Here is an 18,539-nt window from a genome sequence, read left to right on the forward strand (position 1 = left end):
TTTTCTTCCCTGATGGCACAGGCAGAAAATTAGGGCTCAAATTGTGAGAGGTTCAGGGAGCATGAGAATCATTTTTACACATGATTTGACCACCACCCCATTGAAAATCTTTGGGATATGCTGGAGAAGACTACGCAGTGGTTCGACTCTCCCGTCATCAATACAAGATCTTGGTGAAAAGTTGGTGCGACTCTGGATAGAAATAAATGTTGTAACATTGCAAAAGGTTGTCAAAACAATGACACAGCGAATGGTAAAGCTAAAGGTGGTCCAACAAAATATTAGTGCAGAAATGTTTATTTTTGGCTGGGCAGTGCATATAGCACATACCAAAACAACAGTTTCTTTGTATAGTATAGACATTTTAAATGATAATATACACCTTTAAAACATTTCCAAAGAAATTAGTCAACACAAGTGAAAGAAAAAGGAGTTGAAGCCCTTTTTTTCCTTTAAATGCAAAGCTAGCATAGGTTCTAGTGCTAATTTTCACTTCAGACTTCACGAAGCTTCTAAAACAAAAACATAACAAAACCTTTTGAGCATAAAGACAGGGGCATCGCATCCATTTACTCATATATAGTCCCTTCACCAAAGCACTCATTCACACAGCTCCTTCACCGGCACAGTGATCAAGTCAGAGAAGAAGCTGCCTTCATTGTCCCCTCCTCCAAACATGAGCAATGTTTGAGACTCAGAAACCTGCTCTTGATCATCAGAGGAACCCTATGACAAAAGAAAGCAAAAATAATGCTCGGCTTTCAGGACTACTAAAGAAAAAGAAAGTAAAAAAGGGGATGGGGTGGGGCATGCATGTTCCAAGAAACAGGGCTCACATGACTGTCAAAATGCATGCATATCCTTTACAAAGTGAAAGCTTTTATGAGAGGATGTACAGGATGTGGCAGGTACCTTCACACATGCTGTTGCCATGGTGATGATGGAGTGTCCAGCTCTTGGTGTTGAGGTCAGCTGACTACATGCCAAAGATATCCAGCAATTTGTGTCTATTAAAATAAATAAAATCAACAGTGCAGAAAATGCACCTCCACTCAGATCAAAACAAGATGCACCATTTACCAAGCTCAGGAAGAAAAGTGACCATTCAGTAGTAACGTAAACACGAAACCTCTCAACACCACATTTCTTTGTTCTACGTTAAGATGTCAGAGGCCCCAATACTTCGAGCAAGTGTGCATTTATGACTAAAGCAGGCAAAGTGGACACTCGGGATGAGCATATACTGTACCTGCTTCTCACTTAAACTTCCTTAGGCCACCCATTTTTTATCTTTAGGTTCACGGATTTTTTCAACATATTTTTGATGATGTCAGTCGAAATAAGTGTCCTCGTCCAATTTTTTTTTTTTTTTTGCATGGCAAAATTTCAATGTCGGATAATGACAAAATAATATAAATTCAAGAGACACACTTTACATACGTTCGTGCTACTTGATTCGATAGGACTCTCTGCGGCACCATCCTCTTCTAATTCCACAGTCAGATACTTGCAGCCAAAATCGCGAACTAACGTTATGGCAGGCATATTCGGCATCGCGCTCGTTACATCACCACCTTCTTTCTGAGAACCAAAGATCGTTTTGATCTTTTCACTGTTTACTTTCAACGCTTGAGAGATGAAAATCGCCCACGTTTTGGTTAGTGAGACAGTGAAAAGACTTTTCTTTACCACACTTTATGCTTACGTACAGTTGAGGCGATAGCTCGGAATCCATGCTGTCAGCGTCAGACATGGTCAGCACGAGGTTGACACTGTCGTAAAGCGGTCGTAAATACCATAAAAACATTCAAGTGAATACTCAAATGTCGTAAATAGTTTCGTTTTCGGACTCGGCTTTAGTGGATATATACACACACACACACACACACAACACACGTTGTCGTTTGTATTTGCGATTCTAATACTTTTTACTTAAAGAAATATGACCTAGTACCAGGGATACAGTGCTGTTACAAGAAAAATGTGACTTTTTTTTTTTACATTTCTATTTGTACGTTTCGGCGGTTAAAATAAAAATACGCACAGACTTTATTTTTCTAGCGGTAGTATTTAACTGCCGTTGGCGGATCCGTAATCCGAAAAATCTAAAATAAGTCGCCTTATTTTCAAACGCCTACAAAAAAAAAAAAACCTAGGCAGGGTGCGATTTGTCAAAAAACCAGAAGGGGGGGGGGGGGGGGGGATGTTTTTTTTTAAATCATGAAACGTCACAAAACTAAGGTAACAATAGGCTAACAGCTCAATAACATCCGATGATATCAAATGAATAACACTGTGGCAGCGGGGGCGTGGTCAAGCATCGGTCTGTGACAGGAGGGCGGAGTCAGGGAAGGTAAGTGGCAGAATCACTACACCTGTCGTTAATTCATGTGTTTGTGTGTCTTCCCAGTGACCGCGCCCTATTTAAGGAGAGAGAGCGAGAGCAGAGGGAGCTCTCTCCACAACTAGACGACTGATGTGTGTGCAAGAGTGCAGACAGAAGCTGAAAAGCTGAATAAAAGCGAGTTGTGTGAGATCAGTTCTGTCCTGCCGTCCTTCTGTCACAGACCGATGCTTGACCACGCCCCCGCTGCCACAAACACTAAATGAAAACGAACACATCTTCCTATCTCTCTGACTAAATACACGAACACTAATGCACAACAAAGTTCGCATTGCTTGTCGCGTTGCTGTGATGTTTCTCTCCCTCCGGATTAAATGGACAGTGACTCGAAAATCACTAAAATACATGAATACTAAATAAACAGTTTGCTCTGATGGCGCAGTTCATGTGGTCTTTTCTGCTTTCCCGTCGATGCGCTATCCACCACGTTTCGCCCTTCTTTAATCCACATTTCTGCGAATTTCTCAGCAGGGAAGGAACGCACGTCTGGCCCATTGACAGCGAGGAAAAGAAGGCTGTCAGTGTGGATATATTCATTCTGTTGCGCTCATCAGTAAGGATGTGATTCATGGCGCTAAATCCACGTTCACACTCTGGATATTGTTATTATCTACAATGTATATTTGCTGGGGACGTTCGTGAACATCAAAGCTGCCACTTCGGGTCATTTTGAAAGTGAGTGCAATGTAGACCATAGAAAACTGTGTCACAACATGCCTGTCATGTCAACTTTTTTTTTTTGGTTTGTTTGTTTTATTGACGGGGTTGTCCCCGAGGATTTTTTTTTTCAGCAGAGATAAAAACCAGAGGGGGGGGGATGATCCCCACCATCCCCCCCAGCAAATCGCACCCAGGTTCTAGGTATTACATGAAATATGTAATATGACCATAATCAGAACACCATATTCACCTGCATTGAATATAAATGTGTCACTCAAAGCATCATTTCCATTGTAGCCGCCATGGACCAAGAAACGTGACTCAGACAGAACAGCGCAGCTGTGCCAGCTGTGACAAAAAGTAGGGTCAAAGTGAAGTCAGTACTTCCAATATAGATAATCAGCAACCAATGCATCATAATGCTAAAACAAGACTTCTGTCAGAGAGGAGAACATCACCATTTAATGAGCATTAAAGAAATACAGATAATTTAAACACTTTTTTTTTTGTGTGTGTTGTGATTTTATTTGTACCTCCTTGGCGAGGGGGCCGATCCACTCATCCGAACAGCCGAAAACTCCATGAGGCCTATTTAAAAAAAAAAAAAAAAAAAAAAACACCCAAACAAACAAACACGATATGTTGAACAGTGCTGTAGTTGAGTCACTAAACCTTGAGTCCGAGTCCAGTCTTGAGTCCCCAGTGTTCCAATCCAAGTAAAGTCCAAGGTCATTAAAGAAAACTTCGAGTTGAGTCTGAGAACAAGACTCCAGCTCTACCATTTGATGGTGGCTGTTGCTGCCTTTATGTGAAAACGTCTCTGCTACTGTGCTGGACTAACGTTACTGCTTGACTGCCCCATTTTAGTTAATACGCTACAGATAAAAGGCTTGTTCATTGCTCAGCAAGCCCCGCCCACTATCAACAGGGCAATGAACATGAGAGAGGGTTAAAGGGCATATCACGGATAAATTCAGGAGCAAGATCAATGTAATTCTCCTATTTTATATTAAACTTTGGTCAAATATCTGTCACATTCTGCATTCTCTGCAATTTTTTTACCTTGCGCAATACCAGAAAAATTCAGTTGAAATCCAGCCATTTGAGGCGAATTGGTCCGCCTCTGAAAAAACTTGGCATTTGGATTTCCTGGCAAACATTGATTTTCGTGACGTCGCGTGCGGGACGCCTCCCTCTGAATCCTACGTCAGCGCTGGTTTGTTTATGAGAAAACGACCTGGTGGTTTTCTGCAAATTTCTTCAACGTTATCGCGTAATTATTAAAATGGTTAACAGATGTATCGTAGGAGGGTGTAGCAACACCAATCTTGATGGGATTAGTACTCATCGTTTCCCAAAAGACCGGACAAAGAGAGAAATGGGAGCGCTTGGTCTACACAGGCTGTGCACTGAAACCGTGCAAAGCTCGCGCAGCCTGCTGGCGCTTCCGCAGGTGACATCACGAATCTGGCTCCAGACTTCCTTGGGATTTTTCCAGATGTGTTTTGCTATTTTATTTTTTTTCTGCTGTAGACAGATGGCCTTGTGCAAAATTACCCTTCTGGATGAGTGTGTAAAGGGACATACTGTCATATATATTTAACCTCCTAAGGCCCAAGCTGTTTTTTTACATGCATTTTTTATTTCTCTTTGCTATTTGGACTTATTAGAACCTGATTAGGGGCGGCACGGTGGTGTAGTGGTTAGCGCTGTCGCCTCACAGCAAGAAGGTCCGGGTTCGAGTCCCGTGGCCGGCGAGGGCCTTTCTGTGCGGAGTTTGCATGTTCTCCCCGTGTCCGCGTGGGTTTCCTCCGGGTGCTCCGGTTTCCCCCACAGTCCAAAGACATGCAGGTTAGGTTAACTGGTGACTCTAAATTGAGCGTAGGTGTGAATGTGAGTGTGAATGGTTGTCTGTGTCTATGTGTCAGCCCTGTGATGACCTGGCGACTTGTCCAGGGTGTACCCCGCCTTTCGCCCGTAGTCAGCTGGGATAGGCTCCAGCTTGCCTGCGACCCTGTAGAACAGGATAAAGCGGCTACAGATAATGAGATGAGATGAGAACCTGATTAGAATAAAAACTAAGCATCATCTTTTGATAAGATGTACTTTTGGAGAAAAAGTATGTCCACATATGTGGATTCTTGTTCCGAATTTCTAAAAAGTGCTGTCCACGCATGTGACCGCTAAGCCCTAGGAGGAGAAAAAAAAAAATTTGGTCCAGAATATGCACTTGCTAGTTCATCGCTCAGCAAGCCCTGCTATCAACAGAGCAATGAACATAGCGTGTCACTTCCTTCTCTGGGTGGAGTCTTGCCAAATGACGAGTGAAGTCTGAGGTTGTCCCCGTCATCTCCTCAATAGTTCTTCTACATATGGAACACACAGCAGTGCATTTTTTCCCACTGCACGAGAAGTCTGTATAAGCAAAGCAGACAATCCTAGGGGCTTCTCTCCAGGCATTTTAGCACCATTAACGTTAGTTTGTTCCTGAACATGACGTATGTACAGGTGAATGTGCATTCTCTTGCACAAAAATGAATTTTGATATAAATATCTTATGCCAAATTATGTCATGTTACAAAAAAATAAAGAAAAAAACATCGGCGTCCTTGTCTCTAATTTATGAGTCCGAATGCAGTTAACGCACGAGTCCAAGTCATCAGTGCTCAAGTCCAAGTCAAGTCACAAGTCCTTAAAATTAGGGCACAAGTCAGACTCAATCACTACAAGCCTGGTTGAACATCCATGTTGGCTGAAAAGGAATGAAGTGCATTACAGCGTGTTCAGTTCAAAGGAAACGAGTTTCAGTACTTTGTCTGGCAAAAATAAACTACATTTTGACAAGCATCACTTCATATACACAGGTTCTTTTCTTCAAGTGTGATTTGAGGATATTTTGTCATTAGATGTGTAAAGTGCCGGTAGCAAACAAAAGAAATAAGAGAAATGTGTCAATGCAGTTCTTACACAGATCAAGCACGAACAAGTCATTGAAACAGACCGGTGTGTCCCAGCCTCCAAAAATAAAGATCTTTCCCTGCATCACACAAGCTGAATGCCTGAATAGGACGAGAAGTGAATGATAATTAACAATAATCCAAATCAATTGTTTTCAGAGCAGTTCATACGATATAGACCCATAAATATTCAGAGCTAAAAGATCTACATTCATCAACACATCTGCTCTGCACTTCATGTCATGAGTTTACACTTCAATTTGTCTTTCCCCCAACATACTAACCCAGATCGTGGAGCAGGCTTGTCTCCATTAACAATAGGCTGATACCAGATGGCCATTTCAGGATTGAAAATATAGAGGGAATCACTGCAGCCATCAGGCTCAGGATGGGGACGAGGGAACACGCCTCCAAACACAAAAAGCTCTCCTCTGAACAGAGTGCAGCTGTGATAGGCCAGAGGAGGAACTTTACCTTGTGCCTAAAAGCAGTAACAGAAGGATCATTTTCCCCCGACATTCATTTCATTGTTCCTCACATATCTAGGAACCTCACTGACAGGCAATCAAATTAAAGAAAATAGCTCTGACTTAGGGCCCGTTTACACGAGGACGCTGTCGGGTAAAAACGACTAAATATTTTATCGGAAGTGCCTTTCGTCTACACGGAGACGGCGTTTCCGAGGCTGAAAAACGGAAAAAATTGAAAACGTCTTCCAGAGTGGATAAGTTAAAAACAGCCCCCGTTGCATATCCGTCTAAACTACCCAATACGCAAAACTCTGCTCGGATCTGCTCACGTCGGGTACGCGTTTACGTCATACATGTCATATACTGTACATGCAAGCCTGGGAAGTAAGAAAGTAAGTAAAAAAGTAAGAGCATGTCTGATTACATCGATCCAACGGACCTTCAAGCTGCTCTGGCAGCTTTAATAAACGTCCAGGAGTCCTTCGAACATCTATACCGAATCTGCACATATACCGTTAATGAACAGAGACAGGTATAGTATGCTCTTACTTTTTTTTTTTTTTACTTACTTTCTTACTTACCATAGCCAGAGTAGTCAAAGTTTTCGCGGCGCAGATGTGCAGATCAGACAAGACGGAAGACGTTGCGCATGCGTGCAGACATAGCGGAGGTCTTTCACAGCACCACCTAGCCGCCTGGCATGCACATCCAATTGAATTCCACACGTTTATGCGTCACCGTATAGACGCAGATTTCCTCCTTGAAAACGGTCGTGTGGACGCGGAAAAAAGTGAGAACGAAAACGGACTTTTGCGTTTTTGTTTCAGACCGTCCCCGTGTAAAGTGGGCCTTAATTGAAGAGAATTTTAACAAAGAATCATGAATGGAATTTAACATTAAATGTATTGAAAATGAAATAACCTCCACCATAGTCCAACGCCAGCTCTGTGTATCTAAAATATGGACATCGTTGAACCATTTCTTATGTTTGGAGCCACCGAACACAAAGATCCGTTTTGACTCGGGGTCATAAGTCGCCGTGTGGCCAATCCGAGCCTCTGGTGTGGGACCTTCTGCCAGTGTTTCAGCAGGGACCCATGACAAGTCCTCTGAACATGAAGATAAAGAACAGTTATACAGCAGTGTTTGAAAGTTTGTGAACCCTTTAGAATTTTCTATATTTCTGCATAAATATGACCTAAAACATCATCAGATTTTCACACAAGTCCTAAAAGTAGATAAAGAGAACCCAGTTAAACAAATGAGGCAAAAATATTATATTTGGTCATTTATTTATTGAGGAAAATGAGCCAATATTACACATCTGTGAGTGGCAAAAGTATGTGAACCTCTAGGATTAGCAGTTAATTTGAAGGTGAAATTAGAGTCAGGTGTTTGTCATTCCACTGATTGAAAATCAGGTGTGAGTGGGCACCTTGTTTTATTTAAAGAACAGGGATCTATCAAAGTCTGATCTTCACAACACGTTTGTGGAAGTGTATCATGGCACGAACAAAGGAGATTTCTGAGGACCTCAGAAAAAGCGTTGTTGATGCTCATCAGGCTGGAAAAGGTTACAAAACCATCTCTAAAGAGTTTGGACTCCACCAATCCACAGTCAGACAGATTGTGTACAAATGGAGGAAATTCAAAACCATTGTTACCCTCCCCAGGAGTGGTCGACCAACAAAGATCACTCCAAGAGCAAGGCGTGTAATAGTCGACGAGGTCACAAAGGACCCCAGGGTAACTTCTAAGTAACTGAAGGCCTCTCTCACATTGGCTAATGTTAATGTTCATGAGTCCACCATCAGGAGAACACTGAACAATAATGATGTGCATGGCAGGGTTGCAAGGAGAAAGCCACTGCTCTCCAAAAAGAACATTGCTGCTCGTCTGCAGTTTGCTAAAGATCACATGGACAAGCCAGAAGGCTATTGGAAAAATGTTTTGTGGACGGATGAGACCAAAATAGAACTTTTTGGTTTAAATCAGAATTACTTTATTAATCCCCGGAGGGAAATTCAAATTTGCTACCAAGCTCCTGAAAAAGTAAACATGTCTAAAAATAGAATATAAAATCGTCTGAAAAAAGGATAAATAAAAATGTAAATAAGATCAATAATTTAAGTAAAAGCAAAATGAAGTGATTTTATATACATATATTGCACCTGAGTTAAGGATACAGTATACATGGTACGACAGTGTACTACAGTTATGGACCCTTTTCAGTCACGTGACCTTCGTAAACGCGACCGCCATTTTGGACATGTAGTGGACTTCGGCTCAAATCGGTTTGAATGCGAGGAAGGCGACAAACATAAAAGAAAAAGGAGCGAGATGCAGAAAACTGTATTTACTAGTTTACTGTAATTATGATCTGGCAGCTATTTACACCGGATCCAGTGTAAATAGCTGCCGGAGCCAACGTCCGGCCGGGCCGCGAGCGAGCGCGCTCCGGAACCTCGGACGTTGGCTCCGGCGGCTATTTACACTGGATCCGGTGTAAATAGCTGCCAGATCATAATTACAGTAAACTAGAATGGAATGTTAACAGCAATGTAATGCCTTTTCTGGCTAATTTTATTCGTCTTACCTCCAACAAAGTGGTCACTGCACAAGCGCTGTTGTGCCGCTATCTATCTTCTCTGTCGGTCAGCATCTACCGGGATCCGATAAAATGATAACCCTTGCCTTGTTTGTTGATGGTTACTACATCCAGGTGCACAACAACATAGTGGCATGATGGAAGTCTTGCTGAAAATAAACACTTTCTTTGCTGCCGTTCCTCAATGCTGGCTGTGGTAAACTACTGGTAGTACATGTCCAAAATGGCGCCCGCGTTTGTCGTGACGTCACGTGAAAAGGGTCCATACAGTGGCATTGTACAGCTTGACTGCAACAGGTAGGAATGATTTCCTGTCTCTCATTATCCAAGCACACCCCCAGGTACTTATATTCCTCCACCACGTCCACACAGACCCCTTGGATGTTAACAGGGTTCACCGGAGCCCTGATTCTCTTCAGATCAACCACCAGTTCTTTCGTCTTCGTCACGTTGAGCTGTACAGTAGGTGGTTCTTCCTGCTCCACATGACAAAGTTGTCCACCACCGTCCTGTACTCGCTCATATCACCAACGGTAATAGGTCCAACCACTGCAGAGTCATAAGAAAATTTCTGGAGGTGGCAGGTCTCCATGCAGTAGTTGAAATCAGTGGTGTAGAGAGTGAAAAGGAAAGGAGAAAGGACAGTTCCTTGCGGAGCCCCGGTGTTGCTGATCACTCTGTCCAACACACAGCACTGCAAGCGCATGTACTGTGGTCTGCCAGTCAATGAGAAGCGTTATGTTTGGAGAAAGGAAAACACTGCATTCCAGCATAAGAACCGTATTCCATCTGTGAAACATGGTGGTGGTAGTATCATGGTTTGGGCCTGTTTTGCTGCATCTGGGCCAGGATGGCTTGCCATCATTGATGGAACAATGAATTCTGAATTTTACCAGCGAATTCTAAAGGAAAATGTCAGGACATCTGTCCATGAACTGAATCTCAAGAGAAGGTGGGTCATGCAGCAAGACAACAACCCTAAGCACACAAGTCGTTCTACCAAAGAATGTTTAAAGAAGAATAAAGTTAATGTTTTGGAATGGCCAAGTCAAAGTCCTGACCTTAATCCAATGGAAATGTTGTGGAAGGACCTGAAGCGAGCAGTTCATGTGAGGAAACCCACCAACATCCCAGAGTTGAAGCTGTTCTGTACGGAGGAATGGGCTAAAATTCCTCCAAGCCGGTGTGCAGGACTGATCAACAGTTACCGCAAACGTTTAGTTGCAGTTATTGCTGCACAAGGGGGTCACACCAGATACTGAAAACAAAGGTTCACATACTTTTGCCACTCACAGATACGTAATATTGGATCGTTTTCCTCAATAAATAAATGACCAAGTATAATATTTTTGTCTCATTTGTTTAACTGGGTTCTCTTTATCTACTTTTAGGACTCGTGTGAAAATCTGATGTTTTGTCATATTTTTGCAGAAATATAGAAACACACACACACAGCTATTGTCAAAATAATGACTTCAAGCAGAGGAACACTGCATGTCTTTGGACAAAATGAAAGTTACCTGTACACAGCTTCCAAATGGGATCCTTGCAGAACTGCATTCTGGCACCTTGTCCTCCAATAAGTATGGCTGTCTGAGGGTCAATTGGACAGAGAGTTTGACCCCACCGTCCTGACGGACTGTCTATTAAAGCTTAAAGGGACATGTAATTAAGAATATATCAAACCATTCTGCTATACAACCGTACATGAAGTGTATGAATATACAAAAAGTATTAATAGAACACTAAATGTCTTTATTGTACATGTAGACACACACACACCAGCCTGCATGGAGGTTTTGGTTTGTTTCCCTTTAGGGTTTGGAGGGGTACTGGTGGTGCTCTGCTCTTGTTTTTGTTGGAACAGCCGTGTTTGTCCTTTGTGAGGATTGCTCTTGCCGCGCCGCTGAAGTGTTATTTTTTCTGAAGAGTTTGGACAAACGTTCTCTTGTCCTCTTGTGTCCTCTCCGTCTTCTTCCTGTACTCGTGACCGTTTCCTCTTGCCCAGCCCTGCTCGAGGTGCCACAGTTGTGATATTGCACTAAAAAAAATAAAATAAAAATCAGGCAACATTACCCCGTCTGCTTAAACATTTTCACTAATCAATTACTCATCATTAAGAAATGCAACCAAGAGGAATTCAGGGAAACGCCTCACCTCTGGAGTGTATTCCTTTTGTGCAACTCTAAGTGCTGGATCAAGCAACTCACTTTTAATCTGAGAGACACAAAGCGACACACACACAAAGTTTATATTTAGCAAACCAATATTCGGGAGGATTTCAGATCGCACTTACCCCCTCAATATTAACGTTCAATGTCGCGCCGTCACTCCATACACCATCTTGCCCTAACTCCCAAGAAACGCATCTGACATGGAAAACATTTAGATAGTTATCAGAATTCAACAAAACCATACTTTCATGGGAACACAGAAATTTTAAAGAGGTCATCTTACTTGTTAAATGGTGTTAATTTGCTCAGGGTGATGAGCATGTCTCTCTCATCATTGAGCTCGACTGAAACACTACTGCACTTTTCCCATCTTCCTCTAGTAAAGAGTACAATTTGCTGGACGCCTGGCTTTACTGCAGATCTGCCGCTCTGTCCATGAAGACTGCACAGAGTTAAGAATCAACATGTTAGGTCACGGTTAGAGCAGAACGGTCACTGTCGCCTTACAGCAAGCAGGTCCCGGGTTCAAACGGGTCAGTCAGCCAGGGCCTGCCTGTGCGGGGCAAGCATGGTCTAGAGAAGCAGCCTTGGGCCCAAAGGGTTGCTGGTTTGATTCCCTCAACCGGCAGGAAAATCCATGGCTGAAGTGGATTTCTCGCCCCAACTGCTCCCCAGTCACGTGTGCTCTCGTTGTACTTCACTCTGGATAAGTGACTGCTAAATGCCGGTCATGTAACGTGTGGATTTTACATGTTCTCTTTGTGCCTGTGTGGGTTTCCTCCCACAGTCCAAAGACATACGGTCAAACTGGTGTGTATGGGAGTGTGAATGGCTGGCTGCCTCTCACATGAAATCAGCTACATGATAAAAACGACAGATCATCTCAAGCATACATTTTTTTTTTCTTTCTTTGCTGGAACAGGAAAGAAATCAGAATGCTCTAGTTTGTACACTACATGGCCTGATAAGGACTGCATACAAAATCCTTAAATTTTGTGATTTCTAAGCACAGGGAGAAATAACAGAGTGGATTTCCAAGGTGTATCGATAAAGAACTGAAAAACCAAACATCAACATCACAGTAGATGGTACGCAAGTGAGAGAGTTCATCTACCTAGGACAAGATAACGGATGAGATCAAGAGGAGAGCTGCGATTGCTAAAACATTCTTCTCGAAAACGCAAAAAGATTAACATCTCACAAAATATCACTGACCACAAGAAAGCAAATTCTCCAGTGTTCTGAGATACGGGTCTTAGGGTGCTAATAAAAAATGAAGTTATCTATTTCTCAAGTCTCACCCCTCAATTTTTTTCCTTTGGGCTAAATATATCATACTGTGAAATATTAGCTAAATTTATTGATGTTTAGAGGTGGCACAAACTCCCTGAAATTTGGAATTATTGTGTGATTTTGGCTAAGGCCAAGAAAAAAATAATTGTTTGTTTCTGGTTACCCGACCGACCGTTTAAAAAAAATGCCCCGACCCTAGACTTTTTTGTTAGATGTTTAAAAAAAAAAAAATATTTATTTTCACCGACCAACAATAAATTTTGAAAAAAAAAATCTGCATTACGATTTGCATAATATTGTCGATCTGACAAGTGACTAATTCTAAAACGCATATATCGGACAAGAAACACTCATTGATTTCTCACGGCCTCAATCTGACGTCATGACCTCTTTCCGGGAAACTCCGGCTTGTGTTGTACACAACGCTAGGCATCATGGCGGCCAACGAAGTGTTCTCGATTACCATGATCGGTTGCGACCACACGGAAGATTGTAAGACAATAAGTTCATTTTATAAGTTTTCAACTGTAAAAGAACTCTACGAACATTATCATCCTCCGCTGGACGAGTCATGTATTGGGCGCATAGATCTCTGTGCCTTCTGTGGTGCCGAGGTTGATCCTCAACTAAAAAAGGTGTACAGAACCGTTTTACCCATTTGCTCAGACTGCAAAAATGTAGATGGGAAGCAGCCAATTGTACAAAGGCCTTATGGAAAAGGGACATAAACTTCACTAGTATTAAAGCATGTAGCTTGTAGTATTGATACTCAATGTTTAAACTGATATTACAAGTGTTTTCTGATATAACAAGTTGTTTTAGTATAAAAACAGTACATTGTGCCCTTCAGAAAAGGAAAAAGTTGAACATTTTATATATAAATAGGTTTAAATATATAACAGAAGGCACAAAAACCATGCATCCAAAATGTCCAATGATGCCCGAGAGGTATATATTTGCATACCAAACACCTAGACTATTACTAGCCGCACCTCTGTTTTTAGCAAGTTTGCCCAATGTTAAATTCTAAGGCCAAATTTGACTTTCTTACATTCTACAGCCATCATGGTTTTAAATAGGTTGTTTGCAGTACCAGACAGTTTGCTAGAACTCCGTTTTGTGATGTCACAAACTTGTACAATTTGATGTACAAAAAAGTACAATTTGATTCTGACACTGATTGATCATTTTGTATAATAGCAGGTCCAAAAGTCTAAAGATGTTTTTGATTGTTCTTTGTATTCATATTAAACATACAAGTTCACAACATAGTGTTCCTAATAAAGTTAAGGTTCAACATTTGTAGTTATGTTTATAGTTCCTTTAAGCGTCCGAGCACTCCATATTTTATCCATGGGCTCCGAATCCTGTATTCCACAAGCTTCACTGGTTTTCTTAGGCCTGGTTCTGGATGGTTGAGTCACAGAATGACACTTCCCCACTATGTGCCACTGTTTGTCCCACACCTAAAATTTATTTAAAAAAAAAAAAAAAAACCTACCTACCCAGTATTTTGTGTGATAAAAAATAAAATAAAATAAGACCTACCTACCTACCCTATTTTTTTTCAAGATGTAATAGGAAACAATTATTTTTTCTTGGCCTAATGACTTGTTTAAAAAAAAAAACTTGGATAGCATGTAAGGAAATCATATGAAGCTAATAATTTGCAGAGATGAAAACTTTATTAAACAGTATTGAACACTTAAATACATAGAAGCAATAAAAGGACCAAACATCTTTTTTAAAGGACATGGGACATGAAACATAAATGCACGCTATATCAGTTTCTTTCCATTAAAAATATGAAATAATTGAATCAACAACTACAAAATTATCTATTAAATTCAGCAAAATCGTTATATTCGTGATTATATGGCATTTCTGCTCGAGCTCCGATATGCATATTTTACAACCGGAAGAGCCGCTGTCACATGATCATACGTCACAAAAACTTTCGGGTACAGCACAAGCGGGTAGATGAATATGGAGAAGTGTGAATCGTGATGATGACGAATGCGACAAAATAGTTTTTGTGTCTTGGATGACAAGAAAATTGTTTTGTTTTTAGAGTGTTTAACGTACATTGAACATCATGGTGTATTGCGACCTCCCAGTCAGTCAGACGCGCTGTTACTCCTGTTAGCAATGTAGCTAGGCTCAGCATGGCCAATGGTATTTTTGGGGGCTGTAGTTAGATGCGACCAAACTCTTCCACGTTATTCCTGTTTACATAGGTTTATATGACCAGTGACATGAAACAAAGTTCAGTTACACAAATTGAAACGTGGCGATTTTCTATGCTATGGAAAGTCCGCACTATAATGACAGGCGTACTAACACCTTCTGCGCGCTTCGACAGCGCATTGATACCTTCACTCGGAGTTGTACCATTTTTTTTTTTTTAGACAGGGCGGACGGACCAGGGCATTCGCCCGCCTGGCCGTGCCCGACGAGGAGCGCTCTCGGCCCGCTTGGGAGGCAGACGGCAGCCCCTCCTGGAAGTGTGGTTTTACCATGGGCCTCATGCGGTAAGGATTAGTATTATAATTTTGGGTGTATCAATTATTGATTATCATAATTCTGACTCGTTTCGCCATTTTGAATGTTTTCATCTCGGACTCTGGAAGTATTGTATCTCAATCAATCTCGAAAAATATCAGCAAAAAAAACCTAGCTTGCAACGGACTTTAGCTAGATCTATGATGAACTTTCAATGTATGATACAAAAATAATACTTCTTTCAACAGATCATTAGCCTTTGAGCAGAATTGTTTTTAACTTACCAGGATGTGTTATCGAGCCGACCGCTTTCAGTTTCATGGGGATTGAATGAACTCTCACTCTCAGAATCATCTGACCCGTCAGAGTAAAGACAAGATCCATGTTCATGTGAATTTCCAGCTATCGGTTCGAATTGATAGGGTCTAACTTCACATCTCTGTGAAACATCGGGAATGTCACTGTCGATGGTGTCCATTACGGTAACCTGTTTACATTAGATACCCAAGCGCTGGCTCCTTGGAAAGTTTTTGTGACGTCACAGGTCACGTGACCGCTTAACTAATTAACGAATCATTGTTTTACGCTGATGTATAAAAAAGTTGAATAATGTGATGATTTTCACATTTTTGACGCCCTGCAGTGATTTAGATGGCATTTCTTATGTCCTTTATACATAATAATACCCAGAAAAAAATCCATGTCCTTTAAAGACTACTCTTCTTCACTGTTGGATGCTGTTTTCGATGGTATTCGACAACTTGTAAAAGATACTGTTTTTGATCCTCATGAATGGTGATGCCATCATTGAACTGCTGAACAAGAGCTACACCTCTTTCAGCTGAATCGTTGACAACTTTCAGTCCACCAATTAGTCTCTTTCCTTCCTGGTAATCTTCATCTTCTGGCCATTCCTACGGGGCTTTTCCTAAGAAGCCTGTTGGAATGCGAAGGCTTGTGAACAAAGTGTGGGTGTGCTTTGTAATAAAGCTTGAGATGCTCAAGGTCTCGAGATTTTCTAAATCTACATCTTTTCATGGCTTGTCAGATTCTCCTCCATCAGGTCCAGACAATTATACAACAGTAGGATTTTCAGAGGCTTTGTGCCACCTCTAAATATTGTTGCATCTTATTCTAAATTTATATTTCATTTTCTTGCTATTAAAGGAAAATAATTAGAGGGTGAGACTTTAAAAAAATGCAAAAATGAATTTTCCCCATTGTTATATTGGCACCCTAACGGGTCTGAAGCCTGGACAATCACTCCTGTAATGAGCAAACGCCTGGCCGTATTTGAAACGGTGGGCATGTTGAAGAATGTTACAAATACCCTGGACAGCAAAAATCACCAACAAGGTGTTAGAAAGGACTGACCTCAAGGAACGCCTCATGAACATGATACAAATTAAGAAACTCAAGTATTTGGGGCATATCCACCACAATACTTTTCATTGCACGCTTTTAGAGGGAAAAATTAATAGAAAAAGAAGAAGAGGAAGGCCAAGAATTGTATGGACATCCAACATCTGTAGGAGAACAGGCCTCAGTTAGACCAAAGCAGTGCGAATGGCTCAGGATAACAGAAGCAGCTGGAGAACTATTGCATCCAAACCTCGACCCGAGGATGGAACCTGACGATAACGATAGATGAAGAACATAAGGCAGAAACAAGCTGCATGATTTTATGGGGTCAGAAATTTTTCATTTTGAACTTTGGACTTTAAAAAGCCTGCAGTGGCTGTTTACTAACTGTGAGATGAAGCAAATGCCTGAGTGAGAAACGTCCACTTCATTTCAGCTAGGAACACTACAGGACTGAGTAAAGTGTATCAAATTATTTTAAAATGATGTGAATTTTTCCAAACCTGACAACTTTGACATGCTCAATTACGTTTTGAAAGCTGACTTTAAGGTAATGTTTAGGTAACGGTCCTAACTTACATGATCAGTAAATAAACTCAGCTCGCATGTCAAGTATCTGGGCTTAACTTTAGACCAATCTCTGAATGGAGAAAGCATTGTGGATAACATAGTTTAAAAAAATCCAATGCTAAACTAAAGTTTCTCTATCGGCAAGTAAATCATGTGACCCGAGAAACAAAGAAATTGCTGGTATCGGCCCTTATTCAAAAAGTCACCATGACTACGCCAGTACTTCATGGTATTCTGGGTTATCGAAAAAGCTCCAAAATAGACTACAGGTATCCCAGAATAAATTAATTCGGTATATTTTGAATACACCAGCCAGAAGTCATATTGGTGCTGAGGAATTCAAGCAGGCCAATAAGTTACCAGTGAGTATACGCGTTGCCCAGTTGAAGCTTGATCTTGTTTTCAAAATTCTAAATTGTTCTGCCCCAAATTTTTTGGCCCAAGGCTTTAACTACACAAAGGAACTCCATTCAATCAATACAAGATCTAGTGCATCATCCTTGCAGATACCTAGGGTCAAGTCTTTTGGTGATCTAGTTTCCTTTACACTGGCATTCAGGCATGGAACAGTAACTCTGAAGGAAGACACTATATACAGAGATCTGTCTAATTTTAAGAAAGCTATAAAAAGTCAGGCAGCATGGTGGTGTAGTGGTTAGCGCCGTCGCCTCACAGCAAGAAGGTCCTGGGTTCGAGCCCAGCGGCTGGCGATGGCCTTCTTGTGTGGAGCTTGCATGTTCTCCGCGTGGGTTTCCTCCGGGTGCTCCGGTTTCCCCCACAGTCCAAAGACATGCAGGTTAGGTTAACTGGTGACTCTAAATTGAGCGTAGGTGTGAATGTGAGTGTGAATGGTTGTCTGTGTCTATGTGTCAGCCCTGTGATGACCTGGCGACTTGTCCAGGGTGTACCCCGCCTTTCGCCCGTAGTCAGCTGGGATAGGCTCCAGCTTGCCTGCGACCCTGTAGAACAGGATAAAGCGGCTAGAGATAATGAGATGAGATTTATATTTTGGGTATCTACTTAGTATAGTAACCCTGGCTGTCTCTGATAAGTCTCTGGGACCACAATGGAAACAAGTGTTGACACTTTTCTGTGCAATCCTGGTTTGTATGCCAGGTTCATACTGTGTTTTATATGCACTGAAATAAAAATCAAACAAACAGCTGCTCTGTTCAGAGCACAGAGACATCTTTCCAGGTAGAGAAGAAAAAGCAATCAAACAAAACCAGTCAAAAAGCTTCCAGTGAAAAGAAACAGACACACATCTCTCTCAGCACACCTGCATGAGCCAGATTTCACTTAGAACAGATCAAACTTTATCAGACTACACTAACATTGTCCTTACTTTGCAACCTGCTGTGGCGGCTCGTCTGCTCCAAAAACAGCATACACCCCGAACTCCGACATGTTTTTCACTTCCCGACAACTTGCAAATTAAAACGAAAAGAAATTAATAACTTTATCCCAAATATCAACAACAACAACACACCTCCCGCCAACTCGGAGTCACATCTGAATATGGCGCCACAACTCAGGCGG

General features: G+C 41.5%; 1 protein-coding gene across 1 annotated transcript; it reads right to left on the bottom strand.

Moving 5' to 3' along the window:
- Positions 1–306: 306 nt before the first annotated feature.
- krcp (kelch repeat-containing protein) lies at positions 307–18,526 on the bottom strand. Its single transcript, XM_060923135.1, has 13 exons — positions 18,346–18,526; positions 11,557–11,715; positions 11,396–11,468; positions 11,257–11,316; positions 10,882–11,140; positions 10,620–10,751; positions 7,413–7,600; positions 6,306–6,502; positions 6,032–6,123; positions 3,598–3,652; positions 3,315–3,412; positions 913–1,007; positions 307–726 (listed from the first exon to the last, which is right to left on the bottom strand). Exons 1-13 carry the CDS (start codon positions 18,405–18,407, stop codon positions 601–603), a joined length of 1,596 nt encoding a protein of 531 aa, XP_060779118.1. The 5' UTR covers positions 18,408–18,526; the 3' UTR covers positions 307–600.
- Positions 18,527–18,539: the final 13 nt, after the last annotated feature.

The sequence above is a fragment of the Neoarius graeffei genome, chromosome 1 (genome assembly GCF_027579695.1).
Source record: "Neoarius graeffei isolate fNeoGra1 chromosome 1, fNeoGra1.pri, whole genome shotgun sequence".
Taxonomy (NCBI): domain Eukaryota; kingdom Metazoa; phylum Chordata; class Actinopteri; order Siluriformes; family Ariidae; genus Neoarius; species Neoarius graeffei.